This window comes from Sturnus vulgaris, chromosome 3, assembly GCF_052056855.1.
Source record: "Sturnus vulgaris isolate bStuVul1 chromosome 3, bStuVul1.hap1, whole genome shotgun sequence".
Classification (NCBI taxonomy): Eukaryota; Metazoa; Chordata; class Aves; order Passeriformes; family Sturnidae; genus Sturnus; species Sturnus vulgaris.
In genome coordinates this window covers 8,555,127-8,577,987 of record NC_142245.1, presented here as the reverse complement: position 1 = coordinate 8,577,987, position 22,861 = coordinate 8,555,127, and the positions used below count along the sequence as shown (strand labels likewise).

Below are 22,861 nucleotides of genomic sequence, written 5' to 3'. Positions count from 1 at the left end.
ATAGTGTGATGGTTCTCAATATTTTGATTATAAATCCAATGTTCATTCCCCCAGAGACCAGTGGGTACCATTTACAGAAGACACAGCTGCTGGGGTTATTCACACTCCTTCCTCTCCTCCCAGACCAATTCTTGTGACAGGCAGGCTCATTTTGAGGGGAGAGGAAGAAATCCAGTGAACAGATCTGCCTACAGAATTAGTGCTGGGTAAAATTAAGCTTTTGTAATACCTGACACTGACTCCAGAGGCCCTCCATCCCTCACTAGATAGTCCTATCCTCAGTCTCAGTTACACGACTAACAAGGCTGCTGTGCTGTTCTACATAACAGAATCCTGAAGCAGTACAAATGTAAATAAAAAGACGGGATGGCAAGAGAAGGCTGGAAAACACCTTCACTCCAAAGCCACAGTATCACAGAGCTGCACCCAAAAGAAACTTTATTTCTCATCCTTTACATAACACCATAATCACAATCAAGATTTCTGTACATTCCTGCTTCACTTTAAATGTTGAAAATATTAAGCAACATTTATAGATTGTACAGACATGTAACACTGCCACATAATGCTGACAAGTTTCTTAGTCCAAGTAGAGGTCCTAAAAGCAAACAATTTTTGGTAGTGAACTTTTGAATCTCAATTGAAGACTACATGTTTCTAAGAAGAGAGACAAGTTTATGATAGTTTATGATCACTGTCAACCTGAGAAGCTTGTGTTCATCAGTAATCCCAAAGGTGGGAATTAAAATGGAGGGGGTGTGGGGAGAAGACAACCCCCTTTTTTTAGGTTTAATGAACCAAGTAATAAATTCCCATTATAAGGCTAATCAGAAGCCACATCCAAGCTCAGGAAAAGTCCCCAAGACAAAGAAATACAAATATTACTAATTAGAAAGAAGTATGTTACTGTTGCCCTAAGCTGCAAAGGGAGCAGTTAGAAATAAGAACAGCCAGAATGTAGATGAAGGCACCATAGTAAAGAATGAGGACGAACTATGGAATAAAAATCCCAGAAATCTTCAGCCTCCTACACTGCCACACATGCAAAGCTGCACTGTTTATGCAGAAAGGCCCTTGCCCAATGATATTTGGGAAATAAGTGCTAGCATAACTATCACTTCCTCCTCCTGCTTCACAGCCACACAAATAAGCTTTGTTTAGTAGAACAAATGCAATTCAAAAAATTAAAAAATCCCCTGTAAAATTTTATAGTTCTATGTATTACTCAAATACTGCACATCCACTTTTACAGCTGCAATCACATCAGTGCTGTGATGTTTGTGTAGCATTCTAAATAATGGGAAATGAGGAACTGGATTCTTTTGCAGCCAGTAGTGTGTACTGAAACTGAACAAGGAAGTTTTGAAATGACTGTGTTATGACAACTTCTGCCTTCCAGTATTTAAAGAAAACCCATCAGGCTGTAACCCATGCCAAGTCCTTACACATGTACTACGTGCACAGCTACACATGTGCTGGACTTTGTGCCAATGCCTCACCATAATCAGCTCAATGGGTATTTTAGTGTGTTAAATAAACTACAAAAGTCAGCTTTGGCAGGGAACAGACCATCCCTCTCAGCCTGATTTGAACTGAGGACATAAGGTTGTGCAGCTAATGACATAAAACCAGCAAGATTAGACCTTGTGACTATAATCTGGCATTTCCAAACAGAACTTTTCATGTATTGTTTAGGAAATAGTAAAGATTATGTTTTAAAAAAAGCATACCTTGAATAGAGTCACAGTAATTTCAACATTTTCAGGTACAGGCCACACCACCACCCCACGGTATGGGTTCTTGATTCCAGGCTGCCAGCTGTGTGCCTGAAGGAAGAAAAATACCCAGTTGTTTAAAGTCATTATGAAAGTGCTGACTTGACTCCCATAGGACCCAGGGCATGCAGGTAAAAGTAACATACCACTGACTCCAAAAAGGATACATTCTTAAACCCGTGAATGCTGAACACTTCAAAGGACACAAATGAGAATGACCACAAATGAGAAACTCAGACCACTAGCAAACTTTTCCATTGAACTAAAGCTGTTCCTCACAAGGTCCTAAACTCAGCTTTTTTAATACATAGCACAGGCCAGGACACTCAGAGCCTTACAAAAATTAAGTCTGTGAAGTCAGAACTTCTGAAGCAAGCTGAGCTTTATTTTGTGTACAACACATAGTGCAGGTCTAATCACATTAATACATAAATGGAACAAGAAGTTTTACTTGAGGAAAGAAAAGTGAAAACAATGCTTTATAATGCTACTAAAACATCTAAGTGTTTAAGAATTAGTATGCTGGGGTATCTATACCTAGAAAAGATAACAAAAAAACCCCAACAGTTAAATAGACTGAGAACCTGTCTACCTTTGAGCATCAGTTTGGATTAGTGCATGGCCTGTATTTACATTTTAACAGCTAGTCCTAAAAAGCACCATGTGTGAGCATTTCTGCTATGGTTTGGAATAAGTGTACCTTTTTCCAAGCTCAACCTAATCTATTTTGTAAGCTGTAAGACAAACGAGGGAAGGATGCTGCTTGCAGAAATGACAGCTACAGAGCCAGGGTGTTATTAGATACATGTGGAAGTTTTATCAGGAAAGACTGTACAATCTAATTACTGTTACCTGAAGCCAATTAACTTGGCTTTTTTCTTTTTTTAATTCTAGAGCATCACTCATTGTAATTTTATACCCCTTTCAACACTTAGAACGTCAGATTCAGGCTGTCTATTAGGTTAGGAGGACCTGTGACACAGGTTCTCAGGGACCCTAAGGTAACCTGGGACTTTGATGTACTAAAGTGGGAAAGACAAAGCTGGAGAAGCAGTCCCATCCCTACAGAGGCAGCAGCTCTCTGCCACCATATACAGTAGAGAGTGCTAAGCGTTGCCAGCTCTCCTTTGGTTCTATCTCAACTTTTTTTTTTTTTTAATCTTTGGTGTTCTGCTTGAAACTGCAGCTCCCAAAGATGCCTAATTAGATCAGATTTTTCAGTGAGTGTCTATACTTTGTCCTTGCAGAGTAGCAACTTGGAGCATCTAAAAAAAAGGGAAAAGGGAATTTAAAAATAAGAGCAACTTGAAAGACTCCAATTTCTACTGGTTTTATTCCACAAATTTCAGTCTAATCTCATCAGTCTAAAGAATGCCTGGATGTATTTTCTGAATAACTGAGCAAACAACACCAAATAACACAAGCAAAACACATATATTTCACAAGAAGGTATTTTGTGAGCAGCAAAACACACTATAGTAGATGTCATTACTACCACAGACTCCAGAGCTGCAGTTTGTGTGTCTCTGTCCCACAGAACCCACAGCCCCCTGCATCACTCCCAGCTTGCCCAAAGAGATCTTCAGCAGACATAAGGCAGTGATCCAGAGCCAGGCACCAGCTCATCTGCCATGTCCTCTGGTAGCATCTTGTAAAATCAGTAACTTCTCTCCCATAGGGGCACTCCATCCTCTTTCCAGGTACCAGTTTGCACAAAAGTAATTGGAGCTCATGGTGTGTCTGAAACCTGAGCTTTCCTGCTGGGTTTTGGCCAATACTGACAATTATGTCAAACTTTTTCTGTCCAAGGTCCAGGCACTGCCAGCCTGCTCAGCTAAGGATCATTTGTTCCATCTATTAAAAAAAACTTAGAAAATGAGCATTCACTGGTGCAGTCAACACTTCACTTCAAGCCCTTTATCAGCATTTCCTCCCACCAGGAAAGTCAGTGAGGCACAATAAACACACAGGGATATATATGTTTTTCTGTCACTGAAAGCAACAGCCAGGAGACAAGCTCTAACTAATGAGCTTTTAAAGCAAAGATGTTCTGTGATCATGAAAGTTATTAAGTCCTCCTCTGGCTTTGAAAAATAAACACTGTATCACACAAACAGCATGACAGAAAAAGATAACATCAAAAGGACTGTTGGGAAGGAGAAAGGGAAAGGGGAAAGCAAAGCCAGAGAAACACAGAGGACTAGCAAATGACAGTAATTTAAAATTAAGATGCAGAGTGTTATTCTAATGCAACATTTCTCATGCCAGGCACCTCTGTGCTGGAACTTTTTCAAGTTACATCTGGTTTATATCAAAAAAGCTTTTCAACTCCCAAATTATATGCCTTGACTTGGAGCTGGATCAGGCTACCACTGCAAGTGACAAGGACTTGCTGTCAGGGCTCAGCCAAGGCGACGTGCTGCATCTGCACAGTACATTTCCACCCTAATCCCCTCCTCTAACTCCATTTTCCATCAGGTGGTTGTGCCTTTAAATCCACTTTTTCCTCATTTACCACTGGTCTTCACCAGACATCTCCCATTGTCCTGGAAGTCAAGGCAAGTGCAGCTAAGCAGAAATTACTTCCAGCAGCAGGTGCCTCACCCACAGCCCTGCCCTTGCCTGACTTGTCTCCAGATCTGAGGAATGGGAGCCCTGGTCTGGAAAGAGAAGCAGAAGTGCTCTGTTGTATTTCAAAGTGAAAGGCAACTCTTCCTTTTTTCTGCCAGTAGAAAATGAGAGAAGACAACATAGCATGAAAGCTCTTTTAAATCTGGAAACAGGAGCTACAGGAGGGGCTGCTGAAATACCCTATAGAGTAGGGCTGTGAATGACATTGTCCAACCTACAGCATCGCTCTGGCACAAAACTGATGACCGGGACAAGAGGAAATCTCTTAAAGAAAGGCCGTGGAGATGAGCCTACTTGCATGGGCACTTCAGGCTATCCAGTTTCGAGATTCATTTTTCTTTTTAAAACAACAATTCCAATCCAGGCAGCCAGCTTTGCAATCCACCACCTGTGATGTGAACATTGCTGCTGTTTTGCCGTGCATGAACTGGAATGACAGACTTGATACTACGTTATTTCAGGAACCTGCCCTTTCAGAAGCTTCATCTCTTTTCTGCTTTCTTCAACACCACCTTGCCTCATCTTGTTGTGCAGGATAATTTAATGTTACTTTTCTATAAGATACTAGAGCTGACCATAATATTTTGAGCCTGCTGCAATTATGGAACATTTTATATTTATGAATTAAAAAATAAGTTCTTATTGCAAAGCCGTCAATATTGGGTTTTAAAAGCAAAACTCATCTGAAACAGACCTACGATTATTTCTCACCTGCAGCCACAAGAGTGGCTTTATTGTGAGCCAGCAAACTGCTGATTTTCTTTTCCTTATAAAATTTTTCCCAGCTGCCTGTGATCAGACCAGCTCTGCTACTTGCTGGTGTGACAGGCTGTTCAGGTCACAAGAAGCAAGCAGGAGCTCAACTGGCTCCAGTAGTGCTTAGGGCAACTCAGCTTGTAAGGATAATCCCTCTTCTTCAGTATTATGCAGGCAGAACACTTAGACAGAAAAAAAAAATTAAAAATAAAAAAAAATTAAAAACCCCAAGAGGAAGAGCTGACATTAAGCAGCCAGATCCTTCCTCTGGTGCCACCATGCCAGCAGTGTGACTTTGGAACATTGGACCACCAAGGATTTACTCTGTGTGATGCATCCCACCAAAGTCATTCACTATCCAAGACAGCCAGAGTTGTATATGGCTGTTAATGGACCTACTGGAAAAAGAATAGACTGGGAAAAGCTGCCAATTGCCTCACACCAGAGGAAACCAGCAGTTTGTGAATGGCTTCTTCTTGTTCGTCTGTACCGCAGTTCAGTGTCACAAAGGGAGACAAATTAAAGACCATACTCGAGACTATAGCTTGCATCCCCCCCAAGAAATCCCTGTGCTTGGCCCACCAGTTAAAAAGGCTGGGCACCAGAACAACACTCCAGTCACACTCATGCCTTGGGATGCAGTCCAAAAAACCCAGCACGTGCCAAAGAAAGAAGTTGAAAGCCCTGGAAACTCCAGGCAGTCTTTAATCAACACATTGCTGTCAGTGTCCCTTTGGAGCAGACAAGGAAACAAGCGGATTCCCACAGGGCTTCCCATGAATGTCTTCAATTCATCAGCACTCACGTGTTACATGTGTGCACAAAGACAGTTGTATCACTGCTAAAAAGCTACAGAAAGACTGCTGAGCTTGGGGAATGAGCAAAAACTCATCTCCACCACAGGTTCTCTAGGACTGGGCTACTTCTTCAAGCTTGGTTTCACACATACACGTTCATGACATATATGATGAATACATCATGTATTAAATACATGATTCACGATATTTTGTTCACCAAATCTTTCCTTATTTGTAGATGATGCTCAGATAAAGAGCTTCCCCATCTCTTCAATCAGTTTCTCATGTCATCTAGGGTTTCTTATTAGAAAATAAAAACAAGCAACCAAATAAAAAATCAAAGCCCAGACAAATAAAATAAATAGTTCTTTTTCTTATTGTTTTCTGGGACAACCATCACTACACCTCAGAATGTCACCACAAGTCAACTTTATGGGACTCTCAGAAAAAAGAAGAGTATTAATGACCTCCAGTTTATAGTCAGGGATTACAAGGATCTTGTAACTTTGCTACAAAACTGAGAAGCTCCAGGAGTGGCATTATTCAACTATGCTGGTCCCAGACAGTCCACCAGCATGTCAGGGTCTCAACACGCCTATGGAACTCCAGCCCAGCAGGGACAGGAAGGGCTGGCACTGGGCAATAAAGTAGCCAGAAAAGGCAACAGATTGCCAAGGAAAACAAAACAGGTGACCCAGCTGCTGCATTATTGATGGCAGGACCTTGGAAAAATGCTGGCCAGGCTGCTGTTGTGTACAAGGGATTCCTTTCACTCCATGCCCCTTTGCCTCTTTTGGCTCTTGCTTCTCACTGCTCAAGTCCTTTCCCTCTTTCTCAGAATTGCTCCTTCTCCTTTGTGCTTAAACAGTTTTTGATAAACTTGCAAGAGAAATGCTGAAATCGCAGCCAAAGCACCTTCTTTCATCTTTGATACAAAAAGAATCTTTGAAGAATAATTCTGTCAGGCTCTCAGAAACAAGTGCAAATTTGATTCTTCAGAGGTGTGTAATTCAACCATAAGTCTCTGTATGTTCACAGGAATAGAAATTTCTTTGTTCTAGGTCTGGAAATTTGAGAGAGCATCTCAGTGAAATTAAAGTAAACATATTTTCAACACGTTTTTCCCTTGCTCTACGTTAGAACAAAGACATTCTTCTGCCACCCCCCCCAAAAAAAAAAAACCCACCAAAAAAGATAGATAGAGAGAGAGATGGTCCAAAAGCCCAGCAACTTTCTAGTGTGGCAGGGTACTGAGAAGGGTTAAACAAGCCCATGGCTACAAGTTGCACCTTCTGTAAACCATGGACGCTGAACAGCATCTAAATAAAGCTTGAAGAGTGTCCCTGATTTTACAAACAGACAACATTTGCACCAGCAGACAGGCAACTCCCACCCTCTCCAGGCTGAAAGTCCATTTTGGTTCTAGGACCGCAGAGTAATTCTGCCAAGCACAGCAAAACTGCAAATCGCCATTTAGTGTAAACTCCTGGCACACAGAGTGGAGATACCCAACCACACAGAGCCACCTCATCTTGACACACCTCATGAAATACACTAAAATTAGACTTGGCCATGGAGAGCAAGTCCCAAAATAGAACTGTAAGTAACTTAAATCTGCATTAAGGTCAGTAACTGCTGGATATATTTATGGTCTTGTATCCAGCTACCCATCAGACTGCTATTTATATGCTTTTTCAAAATGAGTATTTGTTTCTCATTTGCAACACTTTGAAACTTGCTGTAATTAAACATATCTACACCTCCTGGTCTATGTTTCCCATAGTAAGAAGAAAAATATTCAGACTCCTGCACACGATGCCTCTCATTATTTCTTTTAATAAAGGGACTACTGTAATTTATTTGGAAAAAGAGTATGTGGTGCAAGAGGCATATCAAAATCATGGAAACCCACAAAAACAAGGGCTTCAAAGGACATCAAGAACTGAGCTTTCAGCTCAATGGCATTTTAAAATTGTATCAGTTAGAGCAGGCATCCCAGTGTACATCCATAGCTTCATCTTCCAGTTGCACATTTTTGCTTAATATATCTCTTGTACTTTCCCAGTACAAAAGAGACACAGAGCTACTGGAGAGCATCCAAAGGGCCATGTTTGTGAGTTTGTGAACTATCTGCTGATGATATCCCTCATTAACCCTAATGATCTGAAAAGTTCAGAAAACATAACCTCCAAGTCTTCACATCTTTACAGTAAACTAAAACCTCATCCCTCCCTTCCTCCCTCTCAAGAAGCTGAAAAACATGGACAATTATTAATGCTTTGCACTCATTGAACCCAGTGTCCACCAAAAATAAAATAAGAGGAAATATTCATTTGACTTGCTTCCAATAAAGCAATTAGATGAAACAAGTATGTTGAATAAAGTATTTTACTGGCAGGATGACTAAGAGATCAAGAACCTTTATTGATCTACAGTTTTTGACTCAAACAGCTCAAGTCACATCAACTGCCTAAGCTTTAAAATTAACTCTATGCTCTGCCCAGGTTTCAAGGCCACTCAGTCTCTTTCAAAGTACCTTTGTGGGATCTTACTAAACATGACTTAGTCAGCCAAAGACCTTTCTGAGTTTCAGGTTTAAATCTGCCAAGAGTTGCTTCTACCCAGTGACCAAAAGTGAGGACACATCATGGAACTTCATGGCCCAACTGAACAAAACGTCAAGCCCAAAAGGCTGAGCTAACGCCAGAAAATCCTACTGCCTCAGAGAAATGCTGTCATTTGGATTCTATACAATGACAGGCAGAAACCCATCGTTTCACAAAGCCATGCTGGACTTCTGTTACAGCTTCTGTTTCTGAACCCCAACAAAGCAGTCATTTATGGACAAATACCTTGTTTTTCACCAAGCTTTTCAGGGATACAAAGCTTTTGTAAGCACTGCACTTACTGTTTGATATAACTTTCATCTCTCTGTGCAACAGAAATTTAATGAAACTAATACAGAGAAGTTATCATAGGGTGAGCCACATCAGGCATCAGTTACTGACATCAGCACTTACTGCTTAGATACACACTATAAAGTCAAAGGAACTTGAGTTAGTTGATGCTTCGTTGAAACAGGAATAGTCTGACTGGCTTTGCTGAAGAGTATGGAACAGGAACAGGTACCAGACTGAGCTCACATCCTTGTTTACTCATCAGGTAACATCTTTGGATTTTCATAACCTGAAGCAGAATTTTGGATGCACAACATTTAGTTGTGCAGTCACGAACCAGTCTTCATCTAAAACAGTTTAGAATAGCTTATACCTCTAGTTAAAAGACAAAATACAACAAATATGCATGACAATCAGAAAAAGAGGTCAGAAAAAGAGGAGTACCAGTAAAAAATAAAGTCTCTCCTGAGCAGGGTAGAAAACTGTGCATCACATTTTCTAAACATTTAAGTGCTTCAACACAATTATTTCAAGATATCTTCTCTACCATGGATGCCCTCTCTCCACTATTGCAGAGTTCTTTGAAACATCATTTTGTGTTACATGAATACACACACACAAAAAGAATCTTAGATCATCTTTTTTTTTTTAACTGAAGTGTCAAAGAATTACTATAACTTCCAAAATTTCCTCTCTGACAAGATAATTTGCCATAAATCCAACCAGGCTAAGAAGCCACAGCATCAGGAAAGGGAACAACCAAGTAAGATCAAGTCATCTCAAAGAGGAGAAGAGGGGATGCTCCTGAGAATGGAGGAAAACAGCATGCACTCCTGTCCCCATGAAACACAAACTTTATCAGTGTTCAGATGCTGGAGAGACTTCACTCAGAGCTTCCCATTCATCAGGCTACCAACTTATTAGTCATGAAACACAAATTCACAGGTTTGACCACAGTGTTTGTAGAAGTAAATTCTTTTTTATTTGTAGCATTTCAGGTTGTGAAATAGACTCTTATTCAGGCTTAATCTGCCTATTGCAGGGATGTCAGCTTCTTTATCACCTTTTTTTAATTAATTTTTTTAATACACTTCTAGTAAAGAAACCAATTCTCCTTTCTAATTAGGTCTAGCAATTAAAAACCGAATTGAACTGATGGTGATACAGTTCTGCTAAACAACCAACCAAAGCTGAAATCAGAGTTAAAAATTCCCATAAATTAGCACTGACATTACAGCAGTTTATTCCGAACTTTATGGATAAACTGAGTTAAAAAGAAAAGTCAACAACTAAAATACTTCTCATTTATTTATTTATTTGGCTTCTCCCCACATTCAAAATCAAACCACTGACCCTATTTGTGACTCAAGTTGAGACTTATTAAGGAATCAACTAACCTTAGAGGATTTTCTTCTGCTTCTTCTTGTCCAAACCACCACTAGCTTATCTGGCTGCCTGTTGAAGATAAGGAAAAAACAGCTTAATATACCACAGGATCAATATGTAAACAATTTATATTAAAACCCTTGCAACACCTAATGACATCCTTAGTGGACAACATGCTCTCTTAAAAATAGCTCATCTAAAAACCACTCTCAGCATCAGTCATTTAAGAGGAAAAATAATGTGTATTTATAGAGAAAGGTTGTCCTCCAGTCCACACTATAATGTCATCATTGTCCTTCTGCTCTCCTTGCCTGTGGACATTTTCCCAGAGCCAGCAGTACACCTGAGCAGAAACTCTTCCATGGGGCAGAGAACAGGATCCAGACCCCATAAAGACACCTTGGAAACATTCCAGTGTCCAAAATAAACATTAATGCAAATTCTAGCTTGAATTTCTACACAGATATATTGAAAAGTTACTTCTAAGCAGCAAAGAAAGCAGGTAATTTCACAAAGGATTCTTTTTCTACTTGGATAACTCAAAGAACAGGAGAATCAAGTCCTGTATTACTCCTCAAAATCCCCTTGGACAACAACAAAACAGCACTTCCTCAACTTATACTCCAAATGACAAACATACTGAAAATCAGTGTGGCTTCCCAAGCAATTGTTTATTTGGTATTTGCAATGAATGTAGATGGAAACCTCAATAAACATCCCTTCCAGTACAAATTATTTTCTCTTTAAATTTCTTAGGAGTTATTTATTGGTTAACAGTTCACCCTTATTACATCAACTTTATTAGTTCTACAGTTGTGTCTGAGTGATTTTTGATACTGACTTAACTTCCATACTTCCCACCCTCCCACCACGATTCACTTCCCATTGTATGATGACAACCACACTTCTGGTCCCAATTCCAGACCTATAAGCCTCTTGTGCAGACTCCTGATATCATTCCAGCTTTGTTTTCTGGCTGATGACCTGAATTCCATCATGAAGCCCAGCTGTAAATCCACTCACAAATGATTTTCAATGGAGTTCATCTCCACTTAAAAGTTCTAAACCTGCATATGCAACTCTACCTGGAAAAAGCTGTTACTCAGATTTTTGAGACACCAGTGTAAGAATCCTTGCATTTCTAAAGCCAACAGCAAAACAAATCACGGGGGGTGGAAATAGCTGTAACCAAGAAAAAGTCAAGACACAATACATTCAAATCATGATTAAAAGACCCAAAATCCCCCCACACAAATATTCTGAGTAATGGCAGTGTTCCCACTGCTATTTCATCACAGGGAGACTACCCACTTAATAACTAACTCCTCAAATGAAACTCCAACTGGTTTAATAATCATTTTAGCACTGAACTGCTGGCCATATTTCCTTTCAGACATACTTTTCCACTGTGCTGTTGATCATTTCTGCACATTACCATAAAAACAATACCTCACCCATGACTCACATTTATACCCCACCAGAACTAAAGCTCTCCCAAAAGCCGACCTAAAAGCAGATCTTGCAAAGGAAAGGAGGACACAGGCTTTATTTCACTTTCAAAAAAAAAAAAAAAATCTGCTGTATTTTCAACCATAAACTCACTCTTCTGGCTTGTTTAGATGACTTATATTGCAGGCTGGCTCTGCCCACAGCTTCTGCAAAATCTTGCTTGGCAATGAGGTCATCCTATTGGACTTCAAAGCTCTTTGCTCGCTTGGTGGTGGGTTCTCATCTTTGGCTTACACTAGCACCAGCCCGTTCACTTTGATGGGAACTGCATTTGAGCCACCAGGGAAAAACAACACACCCCCAAGCAAAGCAATCCAAACCCATGCCAGCAACATTTCCCAGTCCTAAAGAGCTCCCTCTGCCAGGAATACACAGAAATCCACCAACGTGAAGCCAATTAAAGCTTTAATTCAGACTGAGAGGACCAAGTCATGCTGGTGGACGAGCAGGAGCAGCATTTGCTCCCCTCACTTCTCTCACTGGTATATATATATTTTGTTAAGTACTGAGCACAATTTGCTCCTTCAGCTTCAAGTATAAGATATATATATCCATATCCAGAGGTACTTTACCAAAAAAAAAAATAAGGAAGGTCATCACAATATGGAGACAGGAAATCTAGCAAAATGCAAAGGGATGAGAAGGGAAGAAAATATCCCAAAGGACAAGTGTCCCTACTCTATACACCACATGCTTCACTGAAGTCTAACAAAAAGCACACTAAATTCCTTAGATCTTCTAAGGGATTTTCTTCAAGGAAGGCACAAATCCAGCAGTTCTAAAATATCTTCACAGAACTGTTTGACTGACAAAACCAAGAGGAACCTTTCCTACCACAATCTGTTCACTGATCTCTTATGCCAATATACTTCTAGAAGAGAAAGCCCAACTCATATTTTAATCAGCAAATTTGCATTCAAGGTTATTTAAATGACATCTCAGTGCTAGGAAATGGCCAATACCACATAATGTATGTTGCTAATTGAAAGCATTAGGTAGTATTTCCTACTTCAGACTTCTCCACTCCTTTAATATCATAAACCTCAGCTGTGCATTAGTTAATAATCAAAGCAAATAAAATAATCTCTGAAGAATTAGTCTGGAGACCAGTTTTAGTATCTTTTATAAGTTTACTTATTGAACTTGGATATCATTCCAAATACAAAATCCACGATGATGCAAGCTGAACAAATGCTAATGATCAGCAATAAAAAAAAATAATAATTTACTGTGCTGCACAAATGACATTTTTCATTTCTTTAAACTCTCCAGCTTTTAGTCAGTCACTTATTCAGCAAAGCCAGCATACCTAAAGCAAACACACTACTTTACCTTAAGACAATGGATTTGGACCAGGGAAAGAGGACTGGGTTTTAGCTGGACACTCTACTTCCCCACTAAGTAATTGTATCAATCTATCAATTCAACACCACTGACCTTTCAGCAGGAGTGGTTAATACTGTACTGGAACCTGCCACGATTGCCTTGGGGGTGCTGTGCATTGCCCACCAAGGCAGCATTGCCAAAGCAGCAGCACTTCCCTGGGAGGGGGGGCCAAAGGAAGCCATCAGCACTGGGACATCAGATACTGCCATTGGGAAGAGCATGGAAAAAGTGGCAGGGATTGAAGGATCCAGCATGGATCCAAAAGATCATATTTTATGAAACTTACCATAAACCTGTATGTAGCATTTACTCATTATTGTGTGGGTCACAAAAACTATTCCTGAAGAAAGGCAATTCATAGTAGTAAACTTATTTTATTATTTACAAGTGAAACTTAGCAAAGAAGCAGGGAAGACTGACTTCAAAGTCTGCGGCTCAGAAAAAGAGAGGGCTCATCTCTGCCCTGCATATTAAACAATTAAAATGGGATCCAAAATACAGATTTATAAAACACTTATATTCAATACCAAGCCTGCTTTTCCTATCAGATGGAAGCCATGATTCTGATACATTCCATTTTCCCATTGAAACAACGAATTAAGAAAAAAAAAGATAAATACTCAAATCAAACTTTGCCATATCCACAACTATTACATAATGTAATAAAAACATTCTGCATACTGGAAACAACTCTGTCATCTGATCAGTACCTCATAACACTACAAATTTTACCGATTGAAAGTAGGTTGTGCAAGATTCAAGGTCTTCTGAGGGTTGGTTTGACCATTCTAGGAAGTATTTGGCACAATATTTTGATTACAGAACTCTTCAAACATCACTTGTAAAAGAAGGACATGAAAGGTATCAGCCTCCTGTGAATTCCTGTTTTGTAAATCTTTTAGCAGAAGCTGATAACATCACCCAGGACATATTTCTCCACTAAACTTACTGTACAATGACAAAAAGCTGTAGAAGACTTGGGATTAGAATCTCCTGTTGGAAAGAATTGCAAATGCACTTTAATTCAGACCACTGAAGCCAATAGCAAGACTCATGATTAACAACCTTTTGGTGAAGGGTAGGAAAGCAGGTAACAGGATTTCTTAGTAGCAAGATATCACTACATTTCATAACACTCGATAATTGTTAAATGCCCGAAATGTAGAAGATACCTTTTTTGTATGTACCCCACACGGTATAGCTTTGCATGTTTGTTTTGGCATCAAACTGCCTAGAGTGTTGGGTTTTGCCTTCCTCGCTCCTTTTCTTTAGTTTTCAGCTGAGCTGTTTTATTTTTATTATGTTTGATTTGAACTGCATTAATTAGTACAGGCTGCTAGATTACTCTTCTGAAGCAAGCTTAAAAGAGTACAATTAATAAGAGAAGCAGCAGTGTTAGCACAATAGCATGCAGATGCACCTATTGAAGGATAAAAATAATTACTTGAGGACTACTGTCAAAGTACTTCTGATAAGAGTTTTTTTTAATAACCTTTTGTCCCTTCTGCATTGTGCATCCCAGCATGCCATGCACAATTTCCGTGAGGGACCAAGCCTCCTACCCCACCAGCACACAGCTTTCTACCATGACTGCTGAAATGCCAGCAAGGCTCTCTAATGGTCTCTTAAAAAGAAATGTGGTTGGTTCTATACCACCATTAATTTGGGACTAACGTTGCTTTTCGTCATTTTACAGCTAATTACTTTGAAAAGCACTCTTTGCAGTGCACTAGGTCCTGCACTATTGCCATGTATTACCATTAGCCAAGGAACTAATCAGGCCACGGCCTTTCATGAGCCTTGTATTGAGGTTTTTTCCCCTCAGAATTTCCTGTCCAACACGATCAACAAAATTTCACAGCTGCATACAGCTGCAGGAAGTGCAGTTAAATACTGCCAATGTTTTAAACAGGCCCAGAGACACTGTAGGAATGATGTTATGCATTGATGCATTTGCCAAATGAGCCCTCTTGCTGAGTGCAGGTACAGCCTTGATTGCAAAAGCCAGAGACATTAAGAGGAGAATAAAACACAGCACAGGTAAAACCCTTCTGAGATAATTATAAGATGAAGTACATTACAAGAGAAAGTTGTGCATTTCGGGAAGGGGTTTGGGGTCTTCTTCCCCATCTCACCTTAACTTCCATGGTGGAAGTTAAAGACTCCTAGGTATGGCCTGTGCCATCCCACAGAGTTACGTCAGACTATCAAAGCATTCTCTCAATACAGCTTATTGTGGACTATGCATCAAGCCCCTAAAATAAGGCAAAGTTTGTTCTTCCATCATTAAAACCATGCATTAGTTTTAGCAAGCCTGGGAAATTTCAAAAGAGAAATCATTAAAACAGGGAAAGCACGAGGATGTCACAGCTGAGATCCATCCACCTCTACATCTTCACTTTGTAACACAGAAAATTCCTCCATTTCTTCCCACCAGAGGTCTCCACAAATTTTTTTCAAGACAACACAAGCCCGTTGAGAGACAAGAATTCCCCTTGTGAAGTGAATTTTAGATTTTTTTATATATCTGCTGCTAAATAGACTGGTCTCTACAAGACCTACATCTCAAGATTATGCTTTGCTTTTCAAAAGAAGCTCTAGTCTGGCTTTGCTTGATTTATACAAAATAGGGGAAAAGCAAGACATTGACCTCTTTTACGAGCGCAGTCAGACCTACTAAATCTGCACAGCATCTATTTGCAAGGCTGAGAGTGCAATGTGTAGTATGTACTGCTGATTACTTGATTTTCTCAAACCAAACACAAATGAGGTTTGCAGGTTAAGCTAATTAAACAAAACTCAAGTTCATCTATTATTCAGAAAAAAGGGCAAGGGCAGATTTTACTTCATTTTTCAAAGAGTTATTGTAGCAAAAAAACCACTGCAGAACTGTGTAGCAAAGTCTTGTCTTAAAGTTTTTTGCTACAGAATTTTACATTGCAAAATACACAAACTGACTGTAGTCTTCAGAAATTGTGCTCTTTACCATCCTTTTGGCAGTAGCACAAAGATGCCTTGACTAGTCCCCAAATTTTAGGTCCCATCCAGCTGCTTTGTGGAAGCTTTCTTTGCATGGTCCGGTTTAGCCCCGCTGTCACCGGGAGGGGTTGAGCACTGCACAGGAAGGGCCACGTGGGTTCCTTATCTCACTCTTGCATAATCACAGACACTCCCCTTAGGCAGACGTTTACTCCGGCAATGCTCACTCCACGCGTTTACCCCAAACACCCTACCACACCTGAGCTCACAAACACCACCCAGCACTCTATGACAAACGATGCCTAAAAAACCCAGGAGGTGCTTCAGGAAAGCTTGCTTGTCATACCAACCTTCCTAGTCAGTTCCGTTCAGGCTGACTGCTAGGGAGGAGTACAGGCTAACAGGGCCGTTCAGACAAACCTTGAATGCAAAGTGTTGCTTTACAGTGGAAAGTTCACAGGAAGGAGCTGCCATGAGCCAGATCTTTTTCAGATGCCTGATTTTTCTTTTTATGCTCTTTTACCAGAATATTTAGTCTATATTTTCACAACTTAAAAAGCCTTTAAAAAAAAAAAAAAAAAAAAAAAAAAGTTTTCTGTTTCAAGTATGCAGGTTGCTCCTCCTGAGCAGAGCGGAGCAGGAACTACACAAACCTGCCCGCACAGTCCGCCGGGACCTGACCTGCCGTGAACCCGCTGAACTCCCTGTGCTGATCCCCTTCCCTGCGGAGCTGCAGCCGGACAACTGCCACGTGAATAAACACAAAATAGCCAGAAAAAAACCCACTATTTCACCTCAGGCATAACGCTGCATTTCAAAGCTGGCCTGAGGAGGTGAAGTGCCTGACCACCTCCCTGCTCTGGAACCCAAATGCAGCCCCCCAGCACCTCCACGTCCCGTCCCTCCTCAGCAGGCATCACTGGCCAGCGCAACCTGTCCCTCTCCGGGTTCAGTGTGCCATGAGACAATAACACAGAGCAGTAACAAGAAACAGTTTTAGCAAACTGGGAGAGGAATTTTGAATTCGAACTCCGTCTCCTGTCCTCACTTACTATACAGCATCCAGAAAATCTCAAGGCAGATACTGAGTAACATCAAGCCGCCCTTTGATTTTAGTCCTACTCATATCTCTACCTATAGACCAAAAATAATCTCTATACAATAACGTACGTACATTACTGAGGATGCCCAATTGAGTGTTACCCCTTCTTATTTTGAAGCACTAAACTATAATTGTTAGGTGCATTCTCGTGATAAAAAGTATTAAAAAAAAACCCCCAAAAATAAAACTCTTTGACTGACAAATGCTGCCTGAAATATAGTTTCAAACCATCAAAAATGCCCACATAAATGATACCTTTTTGTACTACAAAATATGCAAAAAACTTTTTGGCACACTATTGTCAGTTTTAATCAGATCCTATTCCCTTTTTGCATTATTTATTTCTGTGTCAAAGAGCATTCAAACAGAAGGCTTTACTGGTTTTCGGTCTGCAAAAACCAGAAATTAAAAATTACGTTTTTGTCATTCCTGCAGAACATAAAATTGTATCTTGCACCAAGACCACAGTTTCAGGATCTACTATTCACAACAGACACTTCCTTCTCCAATTTGTCTAAAACATTTAAGAAATTCTGCATAGCCTACCATGACTGATTAAAGAGAAGGATGAACTCTGCTGTTCTTACTGCCCGATCAAGTTTGACATTTACACACAGATACACGAACAAGGTTTATACTCCTGTTCCATAGAAATTCCAATGTCCACATTAGGACTCAGATAGAGCAAGTTTCAGAAGCTACAGTGCATTAATGCCTCCATCCTCCTCCTCTGATTGCTATCCACGGACATATCCCAAAGAAGAATACAGTTCTGCAAAAGCAGGAGCAGAAGAATCTGGCACCATTGTGTCTTTTAAAATTCCCTTCCAAACCAACAGCACCAGGGTTTTGTTTGTTTTTATTACTTAAGAGCATGTTTTAGATTACACAAAGCAACTCCTATCATTGAAGACACACAGAAATTGTGAACATAACTAAAAGCTTCTGAGTGGGCAGCATGGGTGGAATGGTACTAGTTCACAGAGTTTGTCTGGAAGAGAAAGTTCCTATCACCATCTCAGGAACCCAGGTTATGGAACTGAGATGTTTATACAAGCTAGGAAAAAAAAAAGCTGATATCTACAAAAAACAAATGAGTGCTAAGACACACAGCAGTCTGCCTCTGATTCTTGTAAGGTTGAAAAGATTGAATAAGTGCTTGAAGATATAAAGACAGTACAATCTCTGGAATTACACAGAACTCCACAGTTCTGTGTAACCCCACAGAAGTTTGTAGCCAAACACAAGGATTCAATAAGCTGAGGGGCAGATTCCTGGTATGCTGTGTCCATGCCATAGGAGCAGTGTTGAAGGGTTGATGTGATACAAATTCATATTTTGTTTCCCAAATGATCTGAGCCCTAAATTAATCCATCTTTATTTTGAGACACTGGCTTATAAAGAGTGAGGTCCCCAATTAAATCTTCATCTGTCAGCAGCCTCCTTTTGCTTTTGCAAATTAATATCACATGGAGGAAAAAAAAGGGGGGGGGTGGGGCTGGAGAGAGCCTAGTAAAACCATGGCATGGTGTGCTAGCTCCTCTCCCCTGTTGCTGCCCGAGAGACTAGACTTTGCAAATATTGCCAGGTGCTCTCAGCCACAGCCACAAGAGACATGGCATCAAGCAGTATGAACCCACTTCTGGGGAAGGAAGGTGAAGGATGACATCTTGAACAGCTTTCTCTGCCTTGATTCTGGCATTCCCTTGCCTGTATGACCAAGCAGGACTGACTCGCCTGCTTTCAACAAAGCACCCAGTTCCTGGACACAAACATCAGCTCCTTCAAAGTCAAATTTTTAACTGGAGACTAAGACTAGAGACTAAAGACTAGGGCCAGCCACTGCCTCGGTTACTTCTCTCTGTGCTGTCATGGTTGCTATTCCAGCTCAGCTTAAAACAGACAGAACCTGTACCTTTTCCATGTTATTGTGAAATGCCTGGTTGTGTTTTAGTCTGCTGGCTTCTTTACACAGCTGAAGGGCTGTACCATGGGGTAGTTGTAAAGCAACATCTTGAGCCACAGAAGACACCTGGGAGCTGGGCCAGATTTTTCATTATGTGGATTTGATATCTTGCAGGCTGGATTCCAGTCTTGTACCATTAAACGAGGCAAAGGAATAAAGAGACAGAGGCACTCTGTCCCACAGTGCATACAGCTTAAAGGATTAAGTATTTTGTCTCACCCTAGATTTCAATTTTACTCTAATTCAAAAATTTTTTATCTGTAAGTAAAAATGTGTCTGGTGTGTAAAGTAGGATCTCCTTGGAAGCAGAAAGGTGAATAAAAAGGGAAGCTAGACTGGTTTCTGGAGGAAAATATACTTTTAATCTGGCAAAGGGATGAAAGCCATCCACTGAGAGTAAAAGACAAAGCCTCTCAAACCTACTGCAACAACTTGTTGTGCCAAGTGAGGAACAGTGTCCTTACAGTGAAAGGCACACACCTCCTACCAGATTAAGGGCTGCAGAATCTAGTACTAAGTGAGGATAAACAGGAGGAAAAATTTTAATTTCAAGCTTTTAGAAGGGTATTACAGTAAATGAAATTATGATAACTTGCTGTAAATTATTCCATTTCATATAGGAATTTATAATACATTTGTCTAGTTAAGGTCAAAGAAGCCAAATGAATAAAATCCACTCTGCAAACTAACCATCAAGGGAATGAGAATCAATTTTAGCTGTGCACAGTTCACACAGAGCACTGGGGGGGAAAACCAGCTATGTGCAGAATCATCAACACAGACAACAGAGATGCGTGTGAACAAAAACTCCTTGGATTCTGCAAAATAAGATTTTCCACATATTTCAGCGTATTTTACACAAAATGCACTTTTCATCTTTAAAACAAACAAGGCTCAAAAGTTGAAGTCTGCAAAATTTTTACATATTTCCTTCTGGAGCATTCAGATGGAAGGCCAGGCTTGGCAGGGCCAGCACTGCACACACGTGCTCACCCCCACTGCAGCACCACACAGCTTCCAAGAGAAAGGGCAGGCCCATGGAGCAGCACTCAGGAAAATTAAGGCTCCCACAGTGATGAGCAAACCTCTTGAATCAAGTGTATTCAGCAAGGCTTTATTTATGCGCTTCATGCTTTAAGTCAGCTCTCCTTAACTCTTCCACTTTCTGAGCACAGACAAGACCTTACACAAAATATTTATCTCAGGTCGATCTGTTAACTCAACCTTGTCCCTCCAGCTTTGACAGATGGGCACTGGCACAGTGAGTTCTTGCTGTTTCAGTCACTACCCCGTGCAGCATCAACACCTTCTCGCCACTTTCCTTCCCCAAAGCCGTCCATCTGAGGAAGTGAAACTTCTGTGCTCAGCACTGCAGTTTCAGCTAGACCCAACCCGGGCAAAGGCAGGCAGGAGACATGGAAGGCCAAAGCCTTCAGCCCCCTTCCCTACAGGGAGGTCAGGAGGTTTATTTCTCTTTGCTCTGGCTGTTCAGCCGGTGGTCAGTTTTGACATATACAGGGCTTGTGTTTGTTTGTTCTGCAGCCAGACAAGCAATACAGCACTAGATGAGGTGTGAATTTACTCATTCACTCCAGTGCAGTTAATGGGCAAAGATGTTTTGGGCCACTGAAACCCTCAAACTTCAAAGCCAATGGACTTCATTTTTGGAGAAAATTAAGTCCAAGTGTAAACAAACCAGAGCCAGACATTGGCTTTTGGAACATCACATTGCTGAAAATGCAAAGAAATCTAACAATGCAAAGAAAAAGGAGTTCAGTCAAAGAGAAAAAAACCAGGAAAATAAAGATGGCACATGGCTAGCTTCATCACATTAACAGCACCAGACATACAACAAGTACCTACGTTTTTCTTCTGCCTTTGAAGTATTTGATTTCTGTACAATCCTAGGCATCAAGAATCAGCCACAAACCAGACTGGTGATTCTGAATGGTGATGGGGGTTTGCTTCTCTCAAGAGAGTCAAGAGGCAAAAATGTAGTCTGTCTCTGACCAAACTCAGAGCCATTCTGGCAGTTCAGCCTCATAAATATTTCAAATGTCTCATCTGCTACCCTATCTCTTCCTACAATAAGTCACAGGACAGGTATGCTGGAGCAACAAACAAGTAAAATAATAGCAATAGACACACTACATTGATTTCTTGGCATTTTTTTAAGGGTAGAAAATAAAATGTCTCTCTCCCCCCACCTCCACGATATTCACATTCTCTTTTCCACCAGCATTACATTTTGGGACCAATTTCATGGATGTGATATGAAAGAAAAAGCTATAATGCAAAGTCCAAGCAGAAAATAAATTACAGAAAAAATTCTACAGCAATGTAGAGAGGGAAAAAAAAAAAAGAAGAAATCAGCAATTCTAATCCAGACAGTGTGTATACATACTCTTAATTATACATCACTCCTTGGATGTGCAATTTGAAAAGCAAATAGAAAATAAACAAAAAACCTTCCCCACAACAAAAACCTTCCAAAAAACAGTAACTGTAGATCTTTTATTATTCTTTTTAGTAACTGTAAGCCTGTATGCTTTGCAAGCTCTTCTAGTTTCAGTATTCTCAAAAATCATTCTGCTGCTTCTGGCTGTATCTGAAGAGAGACAGAGAACACTGTTTGCTATTTCTTTGATGCGACTGGGAACTTGCATTGGGATAGAAAAAAATTAAACTCCCACAGCACACGTGTATATTGTGTGCTGCATTATTCCTCCCCTTTTCACATCAGCCACCTGGAAACTGGAACATGGCACCAGTATGGAAAACCATTTACACAGATATAGTGAAGAAAATACAATGTGAGGACAATAAAAGGACGTATCAGCTTGAAGATATTAAAGCATCAGTTTGAACTGAGTAAAACTGCACAGGGGAAGGCTTGACACATACTGCAGTTTTATTTGCAAAGCTTTAAGTCTTAGAAAATGTTATAAAAAGAGTACTTGGAATTTTTAAATATCATATCAATAGCCAGACTTTCTCTACCTGTACCTTAAAGATCGAAATATTTAAATAAAGCAGTTTGTTTTCATTCAGCATAGAAAATAATTCCCAGAACACTTTAAACTTAGATTTCTTCATTCACCGCATGATTGTTACTATCACACTCACTCAAAAAGAGGTGAAATCCTAATTAGCATTCACCAAGATAAGATGGAACATCCCTTTTAAAACAGTTTCTGAAAAAACAGTGATTATAATGAATTATGAAATTGAAGCACTTATATCTGTTTGGCAAAGCCAAAGGGAAGGATAGGTGTTGTGTGACATGTATGATTGCTCAGGCACAGTAAAACAGTGGAGCTGCTGCCTACAGACAAGGTCCAAGCACGCATATGTGCATACTGCTTGTTCAGCAATATCAAGTCTGAAAGCTCAACATGACACAGTGAGTTCCCATTTTAAAGAGGGCACACAGTCATAAGAATTTTCCATGGCCTGGGTCAGCGAACATCTGCCTGAATAAAACACAAAAATCTGAGTACAGCTGATTATGGGGATTGTATTCAATGAAAGAACAAAGGCCTGGTGACTTGCTACAATTTTGAGTATTTCAGTAACATAAAAAGCTTCACTATTTCAAAGTTACTTAATTACCAGCAAGAAGGCTTGAGGTTGTAAGGAAAGTGAGATTTCTGGCCCTGCTTAGCCCATGTGCACCA

General features: G+C 40.2%; 1 protein-coding gene across 19 annotated transcripts in view; it reads right to left on the bottom strand.

Moving 5' to 3' along the window:
* Window positions 1-22,861, bottom strand: part of EHBP1 (EH domain binding protein 1) — a 203,678-nt gene that overhangs the window by 167,338 nt on the left and 13,479 nt on the right. For all 19 annotated transcript variants that reach the window (XM_088160923.1, XM_088160933.1, XM_088160935.1 and 16 more), the window contains exons 3-4: window positions 10,254-10,311; window positions 1,731-1,826 (exon numbers count right to left, since the gene is read on the bottom strand). In XM_088160923.1, coding sequence (XP_088017049.1) covers window positions 1,731-1,826; window positions 10,254-10,311 — 154 coding nt within the window. The remainder of the gene's footprint in view (window positions 1-1,730; window positions 1,827-10,253; window positions 10,312-22,861) is intronic.